The sequence below is a fragment of the Scyliorhinus canicula genome, chromosome 1 (genome assembly GCF_902713615.1).
Source record: "Scyliorhinus canicula chromosome 1, sScyCan1.1, whole genome shotgun sequence".
Classification (NCBI taxonomy): Eukaryota; Metazoa; Chordata; class Chondrichthyes; order Carcharhiniformes; family Scyliorhinidae; genus Scyliorhinus; species Scyliorhinus canicula.
Genome location: NC_052146.1, coordinates 256,562,348 through 256,580,756, shown reverse-complemented (window position 1 = coordinate 256,580,756; position 18,409 = coordinate 256,562,348). Strand labels below are relative to the sequence as shown.

General features: G+C 45.2%; 2 protein-coding genes across 6 annotated transcripts in view; one reads left to right on the top strand and one right to left on the bottom strand.

Moving 5' to 3' along the window:
• The window catches only part of spata17 (spermatogenesis associated 17), a 429,942-nt gene extending 413,130 nt beyond the window's left edge, over positions 1-16,812 (bottom strand). Inside the window, exons 1-2 of the mRNA XM_038811880.1 lie at positions 16,684-16,812; positions 5,529-5,618 (exon numbers count right to left, since the gene is read on the bottom strand). Coding sequence (XP_038667808.1) covers positions 5,529-5,618; positions 16,684-16,781 — 188 coding nt within the window. The 5' untranslated portion in view covers positions 16,782-16,812. The remainder of the gene's footprint in view (positions 1-5,528; positions 5,619-16,683) is intronic.
• Positions 16,813-17,014: 202 nt separating this feature from the next.
• LOC119973540 (G patch domain-containing protein 2-like) overlaps positions 17,015-18,409 on the top strand; it is a 321,685-nt gene continuing 320,290 nt past the window's right edge. For 4 of the 5 annotated variants that reach the window (XM_038811829.1, XM_038811847.1, XM_038811868.1 and 1 more), the window contains exon 1: positions 17,015-17,188. In XM_038811829.1, coding sequence (XP_038667757.1) covers positions 17,088-17,188 — 101 coding nt within the window. In that variant the 5' untranslated portion in view covers positions 17,015-17,087. Of the gene's footprint in view, positions 17,189-17,208; positions 17,328-18,409 lie in introns of those variants that run through there. The other variant, XM_038811837.1, reaches the window with a different exon arrangement.

Here is an 18,409-nt window from a genome sequence, read left to right as displayed (position 1 = left end):
GGCTCCCTCCTTTTTTAAACAGTGGTGTCACGTTTGCTAATTTCCAATCTGCCGGGACCACCCCAGAGTATTATGGGCCAGGGTTTAGAAAACTCCAAAGTATATCATGGAGTTCACCTGACCCACGACTTTTAATAGATTTTGGTTATGGGGAGCACAAGGGTCCACTCTCCAGGTGTTATGCAACAGAGACCTTAAGTATGTTAAAAACAAAACAATGTTTATTCTATGAACCCAGTTAACATTTTATAAACACAGTCAACATCTTATCAAATACCAACACACATAACCCCACAGATACAATACTCTATAGGTATCCCTTAATACCTTTCCGAGCAACATCCATAAGTTAAACCCTTTTTTTTTAAACAAGACAGCAGGTTAAATTCTCTACAGAAACAGATATTACTTTGAAATCATCAAGTGATCTGGAGGCATTCTTTAGAGAGAGAGATTCTTGGTTGAATGCAGCTCTCTAAATAAAATTGAAACCAAAAACAGAGCCAGAAAGCCGCTTTTCAGCTCAAAACAAAAGTAAAAAGACAGAAAGACAGCCCAGCTCCACCCACACACTGACATGTAGCTATTTGATAAACATCCATTTCTTAAAGGTACATCCACCTGACAAGAGTCTAGTGAATTTTGCTAGGTTATCACAAGTACATTTGCAATTTCCCTAGCCATCTCTTTTAGTACCCTGGGATGCATTCCATCAGGGCCAGGAGACTTGTCTACCTTTAGCCCCATTAGCTTGCCTATCACCACTCCTTAGTGATAACAATCGTCTCAAGGTCCTCACCTGTCATAGCCTCATTTCCATCAGTCACTGGCATGTCATTCGTGTCTTCCACTGTGAAGACTGACCCAAAAAACTTGTTCAGTTCCTCAGCCATTTCTTCATCTCGCATTATTAAATCTCCCTTCTCATCCTTGAATTGAGAGTTAAAGCAATTGCGAGCAGTTTGCACAGAGGCCAAGACAAAGAAATCCGAAATGGGTTGATGTAAAACCCTGGACTGGATTTATTGTTAGGAGTGAAGTGGAGGCTCTGTTCAAGAGTCATTTGGAAAACCTGGTCTGGAGTTCAGAATGCTAACTGCTAAAGGAAAGCATTATTATTATTTTGAGAGAAGATTTTAAAGTGGGAGTTTGGGAAACTCTCATGTGACCATCATGTGACCACAGAGTGGAGTGTGTATTTGAACACAGTCATCTTAAAAGCATCTGTGAGTTAATGTGTAAGTGAGACTATTATAGTTTAAGATGTACATTGTAATCCATGTTAATCTTAAAAATCGTGGCATGATAGTTTTGCTTTGGCTTTGGGGGAGGAAGGCAGTGGGATCACAAATGGAACATAACAGCTGAAAGGTTTAGGCAGATACATTTTGGCCTGAAGCCCCTTTTCAATTAGTTCCTTCTGATCCTCGGGATTTTCCACAAGAGGGACATAGGCGGCACAGTGGTTACCACTGCTGCCTCACAGCTCTAGGGACCCAGGTTTGATTCCGACCACGAGCAATTGTCTGTGTGGAGTTTGCACATTTTCCTCGTGTCTGCGTGCGTTTCCCTTGGGAGTTCCGGTTTCCTGCCACAGTCCAAAGATATGCAGGCTAGGTAGATTGGGCAGCATGGTGGCACAGTGGTTAGCAGTGCTGCCTCACAGCGCCGAGGTCGCAGGTTCGATCCCGGATCTGGGTCACTGTCTGGGTGGAGTTTGCACGTTCTCCCCGTGTTTGTGTCGGCCACACAACCCAAAGATGTGCAGGGTAGGTGGATTGGCCACGCTAAATTGCCACTTAATTGGAAAAAATGAATTGGGTACTATAAATTTTGAAGGGCAGCACGGTAGCATAGTGGTTAGCATCAATGCATCACAGCTCCAGGGTCCCAGGTTCGGTTCCCGGCTGGGTCACTGTCTGTGCGGAGTCTGCACGTCCTCCCCGTGTGTGCGTGGGTTTCCTCCGGGTGCTCCAGTTTCCTCCCACAGTCCAAAGATGTGCGGGTTAGGTGGATTGGCCATGCTAAATTGCCCGTAGTGTCCTAAAAAGTAAGGTTAAGGGGGAGTTGTTGGGTTACAGGTATAGGGTGGATACGTGAGTTTGAGTAGGGTGATCATTGCTCGGCACAACATCGAGGGCCGAAGGGCCTGTTCTGTGCTGTACTATGTTCTATGTTCTATTGGCCATGCCAAATTGCCCCTTAAGTGTCAAAAAGGTTAGGTGTGGTTGCTAGGTTACAGGGATAGGGTGGACATGGGCTGAGGTAGGGTATTTTTTGGAGGTTCAGTACAGCCTCCTTCTGCACTGTAGGGATTCAATGAAGGGGTCTTTACAAGCCAATCCTACAATGGACCAAATTGCGGTTCTACTCTTGCAAGAGTTTAGGCGACACATTCCATTAGTTGGCTTTTGAATGTTCCAAACATGTCCCAGCTGTGTCTTCATCTCAATTCAGAAAAGTCGAAATTAATTGAGTATCCGTCCAATCAGCCACAAGTGCAGTGGCCGGCTCCTCCAATAAGCCCGGAGAGCCCTCCAGTGGCATTTTTTTCAATACTTGTATTTCAATTGCATTACTTGATCAGCTTGAAAAACGCTAGTGCTGTGGTTTACTACCAGGCCAGCTTTGAGTCCCCCTGTGACCATCGGAAGCTCTTCCATCATGCTGGGGGAGATTATGTTCGGGTTTCCCTCCCTCCAATATCTCTAATTTCTCCCATTCTAATCCTTGATCCCATCATGATCTCCAATCCTGAGGCCAATGTGTGTAAGGGAATGACCGTGCCCAGCACACCACCTTGGGCACTGGAGACCCCTGATAAAAGTCTAGTTTTATTCATAGATTTATTCATATAGGTGTATGGTTGCATAGTAGTTAGCATTATGGCTTCACGTGCCAGGGTTCCAGGTTCAATTCCCAGGTAGGTCACTGCTGCGTGGAGTTTGCACGTTCTGCGTGGGTTTCCTCCGGGTGCTCCAGTTTCCTCCCACAGGTCCCAAATGACGTGCTGTTAGGTAATTTGTACATTCCAAATTATCCCTCTGTGTACCTGAACCCGCGCTGGAAAGTGGCGGCTAGGAGATTTTCATGGTAACTTCATTGTAGTGTTAATGTAAGCCTACTTGTGCTAATAAAACATTATTATTAGTTGAATGCATGTTGCTGAGAGGTAAAATTATTTTAAAAGTGTCTTGACTGTGGGAATCCAGTCATTGTTTCACATGATGAATTAACCAATGTATTTCAGTCTATTCAGCACTAAGGATGTATTGTTCTCGGTCTAATCAACTAATCAGTTACAGCAAGGTCTCCACTGAGATGTGTAACATAGCAAAATGTGGGAAACATATCCAGTAAGTTTCCTAAGACTGCGCATGGTGAGCTATTTTTGATGGGCACCAGTCAATTTTAAGTAATGTCCAATGTTTGATTAACAAATCATCCTCTCAGTAACAGACCATTCATTTGTACAAACCAGGAGATCTCAGCTGAGAATTAGAAGCCAATGCAAGTAAATGAGGGGTTAAACCAGAGATAAGAAATCCCTTAATAGTAAGACTTCATGGTCGAGATCTTTGTTCCTGAATTCTGGAACCATCTATTTGCTTGTTTGTGTTTAAAGTGATTTATTTTGTGTGCCTAATGCTTTTGTCATGTGCTTGACTTTATGTATTTTTAATATGGGATTCCACGTTTTTATTCAGTTCTTATTCAAGTGTATTCAAGTGAATAATTAGCAATAAAGTCGTATTTCTGACACCTCCCACCAACTGAACTACTGATTCTTATTAGCTTATTTAGAAGGTAAAATAAGAGTCCCAAAAGATGTGTGTAAGGGAATGACTGTGCCCAGCACACCCATTTGGGCACTGGAGACTCCCATGCCTATTGTCTGGTCTTGCCTGCGCATCCTGGCAAGGGGTTGGAGCACCTGCGAGTGCAGCGCTACGAAAGGTCGGCAAACACACTTCAAGGAAACGAGAGAAGTGATGGTCACCAGTTGCACATTACCTATATATGGCCATGAATTCCAACGGTCTAGTTAGCTCTCGCGTGATCTGGAGTGATTCTATCAAACTTCCTTTATAACGAGTAATAGTGATATTGAAATTAATGCAAATAAGGTGGAAAGTTACTAAAATTGGATTTGAACAAAGGGCGTGAGACCACCTAAATAAGATAAAATTAAATTTGGAAAGTTGCCAGAAAAAACATTAAATCTTTTTAATGTTATAGTGTTATAGCTCTCTTAGTCATTAATGACTGGGCTAGTATGCTAATGACAGGAGATCTCCATTATGTGATCTTGGACCCAGGCAGCCAATCATTATGACCTGAATCTTCCCAGCAGGGGGATTACCGCACACATTGCTGCCACCTCTGAAAGTTCTTTCAACTCGATGCTGCTATGCATTTCTTCTGGGATCTCGTGATTCTGGTTGTCACAGAAACGCACAGTGCAACGTCCTGGGGAACTCCATTGGAGCAAAGTCAATTTGGCAGAAAACAGGGCATGCCCCTTTTTACGGGACTGGTTTGGGGAAGGGGGGGGGGGGGGGGGGGGGGATGGTCAGCTTAATTGGCTGGACTGCTGGTTTGTGATGCGGAATGACGCCAACAGCGTGGGTTCAATTCCCGTACTCAGGAGATCATACATGAAGGTCCCACCTTTTCAGCCTTGCCCCTTGTCTAGTGATACCCAGGCTAATCTCCACCAGTCAGCCCTCAAAAGGGGAGAGCAGCCTATGTATGGTCCTCTGGACGACATTCTGTGACATTTGTATTCTGTCTGGTAAATCTCAAGGTCTAGTATTCTTTGAGTGGATGGGTGAGTCGAATCTTACGTCATAAGATAAGCCCTTCATCCCAGGAATGAGTGAAGTGAATCTTAATGGGGTCAGGTTGTGAAGTTTACGCAGGTGTTCGGCCAGGTTATATTCTGCCAAATATTTCCCGGATAGCCAGTTAAGTACTGTGGGTCTGTCTAAAGTTGAGCGCATTTGGGCAGGGTCCCAGGGAGCTGGGAACTTTCCCATTGGTTGGGTATGTACCTATCTCTAAAGGCGTATTTGTTAATAATCTAATTTACGTGCAGCTAGAATTATCGCAATGAACATACCTCTCCAATTGTAGGTTATGCAAAACAAAGATGATAATATGTACATTTGCACCTGAGAAATTCCATTCAAACCTGTCTTCTGTATCTTGGCTGCACACATGCAGATTCCACAACAACACAACACTCATTCCTGCAGCCAGAATTGCAAAGTAAATCCAAAATAAAGGTGGTTCTGGCATAGGCCGAGAAGTTTATAGCTGTACTGAAATCATATACTAGAGTCCTCACTGGCAAATGTGAGGCATCTGTGGTCATACTAGCCATGATAAATATGGTCGTGGATATTTCTAGCAGAAAAAGATTGACAGAAAAGTATGATCAAATCTTGACAAACAAAGCAAGGTAATATACATAAATGTGATTGCTGACAATATTATAGATTTAGGTTTAATTAGGTTAACTGTACCTGATATGTGCTCGAACCTTAAACCCCCTGAAATAGCTCTGGATTTTCACAGCAGCAGAATGTTCCCTTAATCGGTTTTCTTCTGTAACCCTGAAATAATTTTATTTATGGATGCATTATAGCAGGCTGAAAAAAAATCAAACTGACATCTTTATATATAAAAAAAGAAACAAGTTTGTTCAGAACATCTCCTATTAGAAAGAACACAACTATATTTTTTTTAAATATAAATTTAGAGTACACAATTTGTTTTCCAATTAAGGGGCAATTTAACGTGGCCAATCCACCTAACCTGCACATCTTTGGTTTGTGGGGATGAAACCCACACAGACATGGGGAGAATGTGTAAACTTCACACGGACAGTGACCCAGGGCCGGGATTCGAACCTAGCTCCTCAGCGCCGCAGTCCCAGTGCTATCCACTGTGCCACATGCTGCCCTAGAACACAACTATATTAATGCTAACCATACTTTTAATGTAGATGGGTTACAGATTTACTAAGTGCATTCAGCTGCACCTTTAATCATGCAAGAGGGTACATTTTCATGCTTCTCATTCTGCCAGTGACAAAGATCAACAGAGCTTCCTCCTCCATCTGGGTAAAAGCTTTCCAGGAGTTCTTCTCACAATACTGGTCCTTACCTTACCAGGGCTGGTTTAGCACACTGGGCTAAATCACTGACTTTTAAAGCAGACCAAGGCAGGCCAGCAGCAGTTCAATTCCCATACCAGACTCCCCGAACAGGTGCCGGAATGTGGCGACTAGGGGCTTTTCACAGTAACTTCATTGAAGCCTACTCGTGACAATAAGCGATTTTCATTTTCATATGTGGTAGTTTGTTCTGCAGAAAGACCAGGAGTGGGTTTGTGTGCAGTCTTGCAAAAGGTTGTGCGCATGTGTGAGCTTCATTCTGTGAACTTTTGAGATGGAAAAGATGTAATTTCGGATTAGCATAGGGAGTTGTTAAGGTGCAAGAACATGGGGCCAGTATGAAATATGACTCAAGTGAGAGGTATAGTGGGTAGTGCAGGGAAGAGTGTGGCAGAGTGTACTGTGGATATCATGTAAAATAAAGTAAACAAGATATCACTCGCACCCTAGCTTCCAGGTAACGCCATTGAATTTCTTGTAGCTCTGCCCAATGATCTGGAGAAGACACTTCTTATTCTCTGCCACCACCTTCAAGACCTACTACATAGTGTTTGCCTGAACATCCTCCCTCAGAGGAAGAGGGCCTATTTCTGGAACCTCACCTGTTCCACCATTAAAAGCTCAAACATGAGACAATTGCACCCAAAATCAAAATAATTTTACTAGTTAATTGATATTTTATTTTAAGGGGTACAAGCATGCTTTAAATCTGTCACCCATGCCAATTATCACTGATTCAATAGAGACTAGCATAATATGTTATAAACTTCTCAAAGATATCATTGGGAAAGAGGTCTGAACGCCGACCTACCACCCATGCTGAAATTTAAAATCTGGTCGAATAACCTTTACCTGTACATTTTGCAGAGACTCAATTGTAATAAAGATGCTATTATTCCATGTCATGTGCAAGTGTACATGCTGTTACCATCTAGTTAGGGATCATTAACATTTAAAGATAAATCCAAACTCTAATTTTAACCAATAGAACCACGCCACCAGATTTCAGTTTAAAAAAATGAAACAAACTTCATGATTATTTAACAGAATTAAATAAAACTATGACTATTAACTTAACAATATGGTTTATAACTATATGTTATGCACAGTTTATCTCTTACTTCCCCCGTGAATCATTTTATATTTTTTGCTATCTTAGCATTATTTACTTCTGTAGGGACTACCCAAAAGTACGCCTCTGGAGAATTTTCCTTGGCTTAGCATTTCCAGAGACAAAATTTTAATTTACTCTCTCTCGACTATGGATGCCTCAGTCCCTTGCTCTAGTTATTTTCAATACTTCCAAACTAATTAGGGCAGCATGGTAGCTTGGGTCACTGCCTGTGCAGTCGGCACATTCTCCCAGTGTCTGTGAGGGTTTCCTCTGGATGCTCTGGTTTCCTACCACAGTCCAAAGATGTGCATGTTAGGTGGATTTGCTATACTAAATTGCCCTTAGTGTCCAAAAAAAGGTTAGGTGGGGTTACGGGGGATAGAGTGGAGGTATGGGCTTACGTGCTCTTTCCAAGGGCCGGTGAAGACTCGATGGGCTGATGGCCTCCTTCTGCACTGTAAATTCTATGGTTCTATGACAATTCAGCCAATTACAACAGCAGCACAGTGGAGCAGTGGGTTAGCCGTGATGCCTCACGGCTTCGAGGTCCCAGGTTCGATCCTGGCTCTGGATCACTGTCCGTATGAAGTTTGCACATTCTCCCAGTGTTTGCATGGCTTTAGCCCCCACAACCCAGATGTGCAGGCTAGGTGGATTGGCCACGCTAAATTGCTCCTTAATTGGAAAAAATGAATTGGGTACTCTAAATTTATATTAAAAAAATCTTGTTAAAAATTCAGTCGATTACTTTCTTGCGCAATTCTTTGAGAAAATCAGCACACATTTCCAGTGAAATTCCACGAATATGAATTTCAAAGCCTTAGGCAGGAACCAGGTGAAACTGCTGATAATTTCTGAATGAGATTAAGGAATGAAACCAGCAAATGATAAATTTAGAAATGAGGAGGAACTGCTTCTCGCAGAAAGTAGTGAGTTTGTGGAACTCACTGCCCCATAGTGCGGTGGAATCCGAGTCATTAAATGGTTTCAAGAAGGAGATAAATATATTTCTGATAAAAAAAACGGGTTAAAAGGATATGGATAATAGGTGGGGAGGTGGATTTGAGACCAGGAAGAGATCAGCCAGGATCTGATTGAATAGTGAGCAGGCTTGAAGAGCTGAATTGCCTACTTCTCCTTCTAATTCCTATTTTTCAAAGAATGGATGAAAGGCTGGTAGATCAGCTCGTTTGGGGTTCTGCACATCCTAATGTAAAAAAATCTCTAATTCAACAGGACAAGTTTAGAATTTGGCAGGCTGCAGATACTGCCAGAACACATGGAACTACCACGGAGCTTGCCTGACCTGCTGAATGTTTCCAATTTTTTACCTTCGCCACTGAAGTTGGGTGGAAGTAATGTTTCTTCCCCAGTTTTTTATTCTGTTTGTCAACAATATATCTCAAGAACAATTTTTTTTTCTATTCATCTATGGGATGTGAGCGTCGCTGGCTAGGCCAGAATTTATTGTCCATTCCCGAGGGTACTAAAGAGTCAACCACATTGCTGGTGGTTCTGGAGTCATGTGTAAGCCAGGCCAGGTAAGGATGGCAGATTTTCTTCCTTAAAAGGACATGAATTAACCAGAAGGGTTTTTACGACAATTGACAATGGTTTCATGGTCACCATTAGACTTTTAATTCCAGATTTTGTATTGAATTCAAATTCCACCATCTTCCCTGGTGGGATTCAAACCCAGGTCTCCAAAACAATACTCTGGGTCTGAATTTTTATAGGGTCCATTAACATTATGAAATGTTAAGGGAGAGCAATTTAACATTTCTTTTTTTTAATCAAAAGAAATGAAATGAAATGAAAATCGATTATTGTCACGAGTAGGCTTCAATGAAGTTACTGTGAAAAGCCCCAAGTCGCCACATTCCGGCGCCTGTCCGGGGAGGCTGGTACGGGAAGTGTGCAATGCTTTAGCAGATCAGGATCCTGGAACTTTTTAAAGGATCTGTGGAAGTCGGTATTAGGGGTATTACGGTACCCTGGGCAATGCTGTAAGACCAATGGCGTGGGAGGTACCTGAGACTGCTAGATCATTGGTGAAGCCTGCCTGCTGGTTCAGCCCAGTAAGGAGGAGTACAAGAGCCGATGTCTCCCCAGCAGCTGCATTCTGTACCTGCGCTGTTGGGAGAAACATCTAGTACAACAAAGCCTTCAATTGTCATCCAATCTCGCTTCTGGAGTCATTGATCGAGCATCAATTTATTGTACTAGATTTTAAAGAATGGAGCTCCGAATCAAGCCGGAGTGTTTGCAACTGAGCCCCAACGCGGCAAACACAGCGGCAACCTTCAAACACTGGTTGGCGACCTTCAACGGGTACCTCAGGACGGCCACAGCTACTCCCACGGAGATGCAAGTTCTTCACTTGAGGGTGAGCCCAGAGATCTACACCCTCATCGAGGATGCGGACAATTTAGAGGCCGCGATGGCCCTATTGAAAGGACACTATATTCGCCCAGTCAACCAGGTCTACACCCGACATCCGCTAGCGACGAGGCGGCAAATTCCCGGGAAATCACCGGAGGAATTCTACCGTGCACTCCTGGTGTTAGGCAGGAACGGTGACTGCCCACACGTTTCAGCCAGCGACCACACAGAACTTTTGATCCGGGACGCATTCGTTGCAGGTATGCTGTCCTCCCAGATCCACCAGCGCCTGCTAGAAAAAGAGACACTAGGCCTCAAGGAGGCACGGGCCCTTGCTAGCTCCATGGACGTGGTCTCCCAAAATGCCCGCGCATACGTCCCCAACCGCTCGGCCACCCTTTGGGCATCGTGGAACCCCCCCCCCCCCCCTCGCGGCCAACTCCGATGCATCCCCCATCCCCCCGCAAGCTTGTGCTGCATGATTACCAGGCAACCCCGGGGGGTCCCGCTGCTATTTTTGCGGGCAAGCCAAGCACCCCCGGTGGCTCTGCCTGGCCCGCTCCTCCACATGCAAAGGGTGCGGCAAAAAGGGCCATTTTGTGGTGGTATGCTAGGCCCTGGCGGTCGCTGCAGTCTCTGGGGGCAAACCGGGACCGCCACCCCAACCTTCTCCACGAGCAGCTAGCGGGCGCCGCCATCTTCCTTTCCCAGAGCCACGTGCGAGCCCCGGGCGCCGCCACCTTGCTCCCCAGGGACCACGTGCGATGGATGGGCGCCGCCATCTTGCACACCCCCAGCCATGTGCGACCAGTGAGCACCGCCATCTTGGCTGGAGTCTCAGGACCCCGATTCGAATGACCACACATCGCCCAAAGAAAATTTCCAGCTTTTGCCACAACTTGCCTCGGTGACCCTGGACCAGTCTCAGCCCCGAAAACTCTTGACCGCGACGACGACCGTGCTCATCAATGGGCATAAATCATCCTGCCTGATCGGCTCCGGGAGCACAGAGAGCTTCACGCACCCCGACACGGTAAGGCGCTGTTCTCTTCCCATCCGCCCAGTTAATCAAAGAATCTCCTTGGCCTCTGGGTCTCACTCTGTCGAGATCAAAGGGTTCTGCGTAGTGAACCTCACGGTCCAGGGAAGGGAATTTAAAAATTTCCGCCTCTATGTCCTCCCTCACCTCTGCGTTGCCACGCTCCGAGGGTTAGATTTCCAATGTAACCTCCAAAGTTTAACTTTTTAAATCGGCGGCCCTATACCCCCCTCACTGTCTGCAGCCTCACGACCCTCAAGGTCGAGCCACCTTCCCTTTTTGCGAACCTCACCCCGGATTGCAAACCCGTTGCCACCAGGAGCAGTGCCCAGGACCGGACCTTCATTAGGTCGGAAGTCCAGCGGTTACTGAAGAAAGGCATTATCGAGGCTAGCAACAGCCCCTGGAGGGCTCAAGTAGTGGTTGTAAAGACCGGGGAGAAGCATAGGATAGTCATCGATTATAGTCAGACCATCAACAGGTATGCGCAGCTCGACGCGTACCCTCTTCCCCGCATATCTGATTTGGTCAATCAGATTGCACAATACAAGGTATTTTCCATGGTGGACCCGAAATCCGCCTACCATCAGCTCCCCATCCACCCTAGTGACCGCAAATACACTACATTCGAAGCAGATGGGCGGCTCTACCACTTCCTAAGGGTTCCCTTCGGTGTCACAAATGGAGTCTCGGTCTTCCAACAGGAGATGGACCGAATGGTTGACCGGTACGGCTTGCGGGCCACGTTTCCATACCTCGATAACGTCTCCATCTGCGGCCACGACCAGCAGGACCATGACACCAACCTCCGAAAATTCCTCCATACCGCAAAAATCCTTAATCTAACCTGCAACAAGGACAAATGCGTGTTCAGCACCGACCGTCTAGCCATCCTCGGCTACTTAGTGCACGATGGAGTTATAGGCCCATATTCCGAACGCATGCGCCCCCTCATGGAGTTTCCCCTCCCACGCTGTTCTAAGGCCCTGAAACGCTGCCTGGGATTTTTTTCATATTATGCCCAGTGGGTCACACTCAGTCAAATGCGGCCTTGATGTCAAAGGCAGTCACTCTCACCTCACCTTTTGAGTTCAGCACTTTGTCCATATTTGGACCAAGGTTGTAATGAGGTCTGGAGCCAAGTGGCCCTGGTGGAACTCAAAACTGAGTCTCAATGAATATCTGCTGTGTAAGTGGCGCTTGATAGCAGTGTGGATGACACCTTCCATCACTTTGCTGTTAATGAAGAGTAGACGGATGGAGCAGCAACTGGCTGGGATGAATCTGTCCTACCTTTTAAGGACTGGCCACAGCTAGACAATTTTCCACATTACCAGGCAGATGCCAGTGTTGTAGCTGTGCTGTAATTTTTCAACCTCCCAATCATAGAATTTACAGTGCAGGAGGCAATTCGGCCCATCATGTCTGCACCGGCTCTTCGAAAGAGCACCCCACTTAAGCCCATACCTCCACCCCATCCTCGTAACCCAGTAACCCCACCTAATTTAAGGGTAATTTAGCATGGCCAATCCACCTACCCTGCACATTTTTGTACTGTGGGAGAAAAACCGAGCACCTGGAGGAAACCCACGCAGACACGGGGAGAACGTGCAGACTCCACACAGACAGTAACCCAAGCCGGGAATTGAACTTGGGACCCTGGAGCTGTGAACCAACAGTGCTAACCACTGTGCTACAGTGCCACCACAGGGTATATTCTAGAATCTTATCTTAGCCAATTTAACACTTCAGTTTGCTTTATTCAGATTTAGGACCCTACTTTTAGAGTTAAGTAAATCATTCTCAGACACAATATAAAATTCTACCATATTGTAATCACCCTTTACCAGAACCTCCTTTACTACAAGGTTTGCACAGCACTAGATCTAAAATAGCCTGTTCCATATTTGGTTCCTTCACATATTTATTTAGAAAATGACCCTGAATTCCACAAACTTGCCCACCATGCTATTACTGCTAATTTGGCTCATCTCAGTCTGTAAGATTACTGTTCATCTATGTTTACTACCATACCGGGTTCCATTCACCTTAAATTCCAATTTATACTATGCCTAACACTGCCCATAATTGACTCCCACCAATGTTTTCTTCCCTTTGTTGCTTCCTAGCTCCAAATGGGCTAAATCGCTGGCTTTTGTTGGTCGTTCTGGCTAAGTGTGCTTAACACTCAATTTGGCTCTGTTTCTTTACTTAGCTCTGGAGTCGCCAGGTATCGTTAAGATACCGCCACAAGTTCAAGGTGAAGTTCAAAGCAATAAAACCATACACCAATTAGTAAGTTCAAACAACTGAGTTTATTATAATACAATTATAATAACTACCCATGCACACGCTAAAAGGATTAAGCTATTCCTACCGCTAAATAAACTAATACTTATCTCGAAGGAACTGCCGGGTCAGGGAACAAGGCCTCTTGCTCTGCTCTGCAGACTTCAGGTTAGTATAAGTTAAAAGGGGTCAGGAGTGTCTATCTCTGGTAGCGATCGTTGTGAGACACTTACTTGCTGGCGGCTGCTGTCCTAACCTCTCTCTCTCTCCTTCAGGGTCTTCTTGGCAAAAGCTGGTCGAGGTGCTGGTCAAAGAGAGAGGGCTGGACAAGAAGACTGAACCATGTGTGGGACCTGTCTTTTATAGGTCACAGGGATCCGCACACCTTTGGGCGGACTCCCTTACCTGCTTGGAATCGATTGGGTCTCTTCCCAATCGATATGTTTGAATTCCCCCAATACTGAGGCTGTTCCTTAGCTACTGGGTGGGCTCTCAGGCTCTTTGTTTTCGAACCCTGTTGGTGCCTGAGTGTCTGGTATCCTTTACAATGTTGCAGTTGCTTCCCCATTTGTGTCCATTGTATCTAGAATCGTTCCATTAACATGCTAATTATCCCGGTGATTGCCTCATTAGTATGCGGAACGTTCGTTTCGGTGCTGTCTGCTTTCTTAGCAGACAGAATCCACACCTGCTAGGTGCAGCCTGCTGGGGCTGCAAACATTGTCCATTTTATCCTGTATGCTTTGCGTTCCTCCATTTTGTATTTAGGGAAATGGCCAACTTCGGTGGCTACACTTTGAAAGCAGACCAAGCAGGCCAGCAGCACAGTTCGATTCCCGCAACAGCCTCCCCGAACAGGCGGCGGAATGTGGCGACTAGGGGGTTTCACAGTAACTTAATTACTCGTGACAATAAGCGATTTTCGTTACATTTTTTTCAAATAAACTGATTCTACATCTTGATTTTCTGAGCCAAGATCCTTAGCAAGCTAAACTGAGCATCCATGAGATGGTGTGGGCCGTCAGCAGCAGAATTGTATTCAACTGTAATCTGAACATCATGGTCTGGCATAAACCTCACTCTACCACTACAATCAAGCCAAGCCTTAAGTTGGGAGTGGCGAGTGACTGACATTGATATCAAACACTCGTTCAATGAAGAGTACACAAGGACATGCCAGGAGCACCACCAAACACACCCAGAAATGAGGTGTGAACCTAAAGCTACAACATAAGATTACTCGCTTGCCAAACAGCAGAAACAGAAAGTGATAGGCAGAGCTAAGAAAATACACAGTCTATGGATCAGATCCAAGTTCTGCAGTCGTGTTACATCCAATCATGAATGGTGGTAACAGTTAAACAACTCAACTGTGGTTGCAGATCCACAAATATCTTCATCCACAAATGATGGGCGAGCACAGGATATCAGTGCAAAAGTCAAAGCTTCAAACATTTTCAATCATCTTCTGCCAGAGGTGTTGAGTGAATTATCCATCTTGGCCTCCTCTGGAGGTCCCCAGCATCACAGATGCCAGTCTTCAGCCAATTTGATTCACTCAACATGATGTCAAGAAATGGCTGAAGGCAATGGATAATTCAAAGGCTAGATGCCCATACAATCTCCCAACAATAGTACTAAGACTTGTACTCCAGAACTAGATGCATCGTCAGCCACCCTGTTCCAGTACAACACTAGCATCTACCAGACATGGAAAATTGCCCAGGCATGTCATGTGCACAAAAAGCAGGACAAATCCAATCCAGTCAATTACTTGCCCATCACACTCATCTCGATCATTAGCAAAGTGATGGAAGATGTTGAGAACAGTGCTAACAAGAGGCAATTATACAGCAGTAACTTGCTCACTGATGCGCAGTTTGGGGCCACAAGGCTCTCAGTGCAGCTGGACAAAAGAGCTGGATTTAAGGGGGGAGGAGGAGGTGACTACCATTGACATCAAAGCAGTATTTAATTGATTGCAGCATTAAGGAGCCCTGGTAAAATGGAAGTCAATGGGAATGAGGGGAAATCCTCTCCACTGGTTGGAGTCATACCTAGCAAATAGGGAGATGGATGTGGCTGTTAGACGTATTACAATCCCCCTGATGTTATAGCTGGATGGGAAAATCCCAGGAAGGAACCCTGGTTCAAAATAACATAACTTTTACTTTAATCCTCCCCCCTCCCTTAGTTTAACAATTACACACAGATTTTAAGGTTATAATAATCTTTATTAATGTCACAAGAAGGCTTACATGAACATAAGAACAAAGAACATAAGAACATAAGTAGGAGCAAGAGTAGGCCATCAGGCCCTTCGAGCCTGCTCCGCCATTCAATGAGATCATGTCTGATCTTTTGTGGACTCAGCTCCACTTTCCCGCCCGATCACCATAACCTTTTATTTCTTTATTCTTCGAAAAACTATCTATCTTTATCTTGAAAACATTTAATGAAGCCTTAACTGCTTCAGTGCGTAGGGAACTCCTAAATTCAGTCCTAAATCTACTTCCCTTTATTTTGAGGCTATGCCCCCAATTCTGCTTTCACCCGCCAGTGGAAACAACCTCCCTGCATCTATCCTATCTATTCCCTTCATAATTTTATATGTTTCTATAAGATTCCCCGCATCCTTCTAAAGTCCAAACAGTCCCAGTCTACTCAACTTCTCCTCGTAATCCAACCCCCTCAACTCTGGGATTAACCTAGTGAATCTCCTCTGCACACCTTCCAGTGCCAGTACGTCCTTTCTCAGGTAAGGCGACCAAAACTGAATACAATACTCTAGGTGTGGCCTCACTGACACCTTATACAGTTGCAGCATAACCTCCCTAGTCTTAAACTCCATCCCTCCAGCAATGAATGACAAAACTCCACTCACCTTCTTTATCTCCTGTGAACCAACTTTTTGCGACTCATGCATGAGGACACCGCATGTTTTAATATTTTATCATTTAAATAATACTCGCTTTTGCTGTTATTCCTTCCAAAATGGATAACCTTCCATTTGTCAACATTGTATTCCATCTGCCAGACCCTAGCCCAACATCTTTCGCTTCCTGACCCACTCTGCTTATTTTTATCCAAATTGAATCAACATTTCTCTTACTGCATTCGAATTTAAATGTTTATTGAATCCTTCCAACGCTGGTGCCAGCGTCACTTGAATCAAACCTCCTGCGTCCACACCACTCTCCAACCTTCAGATCTAATTTCCCTACGCCAATTTGCAAGCGGCTCAGTGACAGGCCAGAGATGCCTCCACGGCTGGGCATGTTAATTCCAAATAAATAATACTAAGTTTGGAATATGTGATGTTGATATCCTGGATAAACTCGACTTCCCCACTCAAGCTCCATATTCCACTCCGAGCACCCCACCACACGTTGCGCACGGAGTGATGACACTTGGCATCACTTGCGCTGGATTGTCCAAATAAAAATACTGGCAACCTGCAAATTTAAATAAAAAGACACCACTATTTTAGTTACGGGCAACCGTCGCTCAACTTTTCAGTTGTGCTGTGTTTGTCCCCCTCCATTTTTGAAACTTGATTGGGGGATGAGCGGGTGGGATGTCAATTGTAATTAAATTTTAAACGGCAGTGAAGGTGTTGCTTCTTCTATCCTTTCTCATGGTGGTTTCTCTCAGTATAACTCTGGGCAGTGGACCTACCAGTTCCTGCGGAAAAGTTGCTCAGTCAGTCCCTGCCGCTCCATTCTCAGCACCTCCAGGGTGGCCATCTTTTTAGTTGTGGTTGTAGCCGTTGCCATGGCTACGGGGAGAGTCCACACTCGGTCTCCGCGGGTCTTAAATAACGGCTGTAAGTCACCAGCGGATTAATCGCTCAAATCTGGTCGTGTGCTATTGTCTTTACCTCCCCCCTCTCGGATGCAAAGGCGCACACTTTCCGACCGGCCGGCTGGTTGTAGGAAATGTGGAGAAAGGCCGATGTGAGGCCCGGTTGAATGGTTTGAGCCTCCTTCCGGTGGAAGTTTACTTTCTTCTCCCGTCGTCCCTCGGGCCGGGCATGGTGGCACCTGGAGTTCGTTCAAGGCGAATTGTCTTGACAGTTGTTTATGGTCATAATTGCAGTTAGCGGGCTCCCCCCCCCCGTCAAAGCACCGTGGATGTTCGCTGCGACAAACAGGCACGCCGTGCGTAATCCGGGAGGCGGCTGGTGAGTACTTGGTGCCCAGGCAGCCCGGCTTTAACCGCGCCATGGTATGGCTCACATTGAGTGTGCACAAGCTGAGGAAGGGGAGGCCCGCTGCCTGCTTTGCTGCTCCTGCTTGTAAATAACGTCCATCTGTCAAACGGTGAGGGAGGGATTTTATTCAAACTAATATTGCATCTCTGGCCCCACGACACACTCAGACACGACCTTCGTAGATCGTGGGCCTTGCACTGTTTATTACCGTCAGTCAGAGTGGAGGAAACAAGGGAATCTGCATGTCACCTCAGAAAGTTGGGGGCCAGGTAATCTTCCCCAAATTCCTTCCTGCTTTTCGGGGTTGTGTTTATTGGTCACATCTCGAGAGGTGGGGAATTATTTCAAAGGAGTTTCTTCTAGACGTTTGATAGAGAGATATGGGGTGGGGGTTACAATATGTGCACAATCCTGACAGCAGATTAAGGGAAAAAATGGATCTCTGGAACTCAAATTAGACTATGTTCTCATTATGCCCGTACTTCAGTTGGAGTGCAGAAACTATGTTGATTTTTGCTGCTGGAGATACAGCAAGGTGGATAATTATTTGAAATTGAATTCTGGGTAAGAATTCAAACACAACATTTAATACTTTGGTGGAATGTAAGGTCGAAAAAAAAGTTAGTTAAGAAAATACACCGTTTTAGGCGCAAGCTTTAAGAATCATTAAAGGAAATGTACGCTCTGCATATATGCATTTTTAAAAAAAAATGCAACGTTCAAGTATGGCCATATTATTTCAACACTATTGTTACTTTAAACTGAAAAGCAGAAAATGTTTGAAACATTCTACAGGTCTTGCAGCATTTCTGGAAGGAGACACTGAGTTAATTTATCAGGTTCAGACAAAAGATGTTCTCCTTCCCCAAATTCCATCCTGCTTTTCGGGATTGTGTTTAAGAGGTGAGGAATGGGCTCATCTTGGGATGAGCGGCAGTAGCACAGTGGTTAGCATTGTTACCTGACAGCGCCAAGGTCCAAGGTTCGATTCCCAGCTTGGGTCGCTGTCTGTGTGGAGTCTGTACGTTCTTCCCATGTCTGCGTGGGTTTCCTCCGGGTGCTCTGGTTTCCTCGCGAGAAAGATGTGCTGTTCGGTAATTTGGACATCTGAATTCTGCCTCCATGTACCCAAACAGGCACTGGAATGTGGCAACTCGGGGCTTTTCAAAGTAACTTCATTGTAGTGTTAAT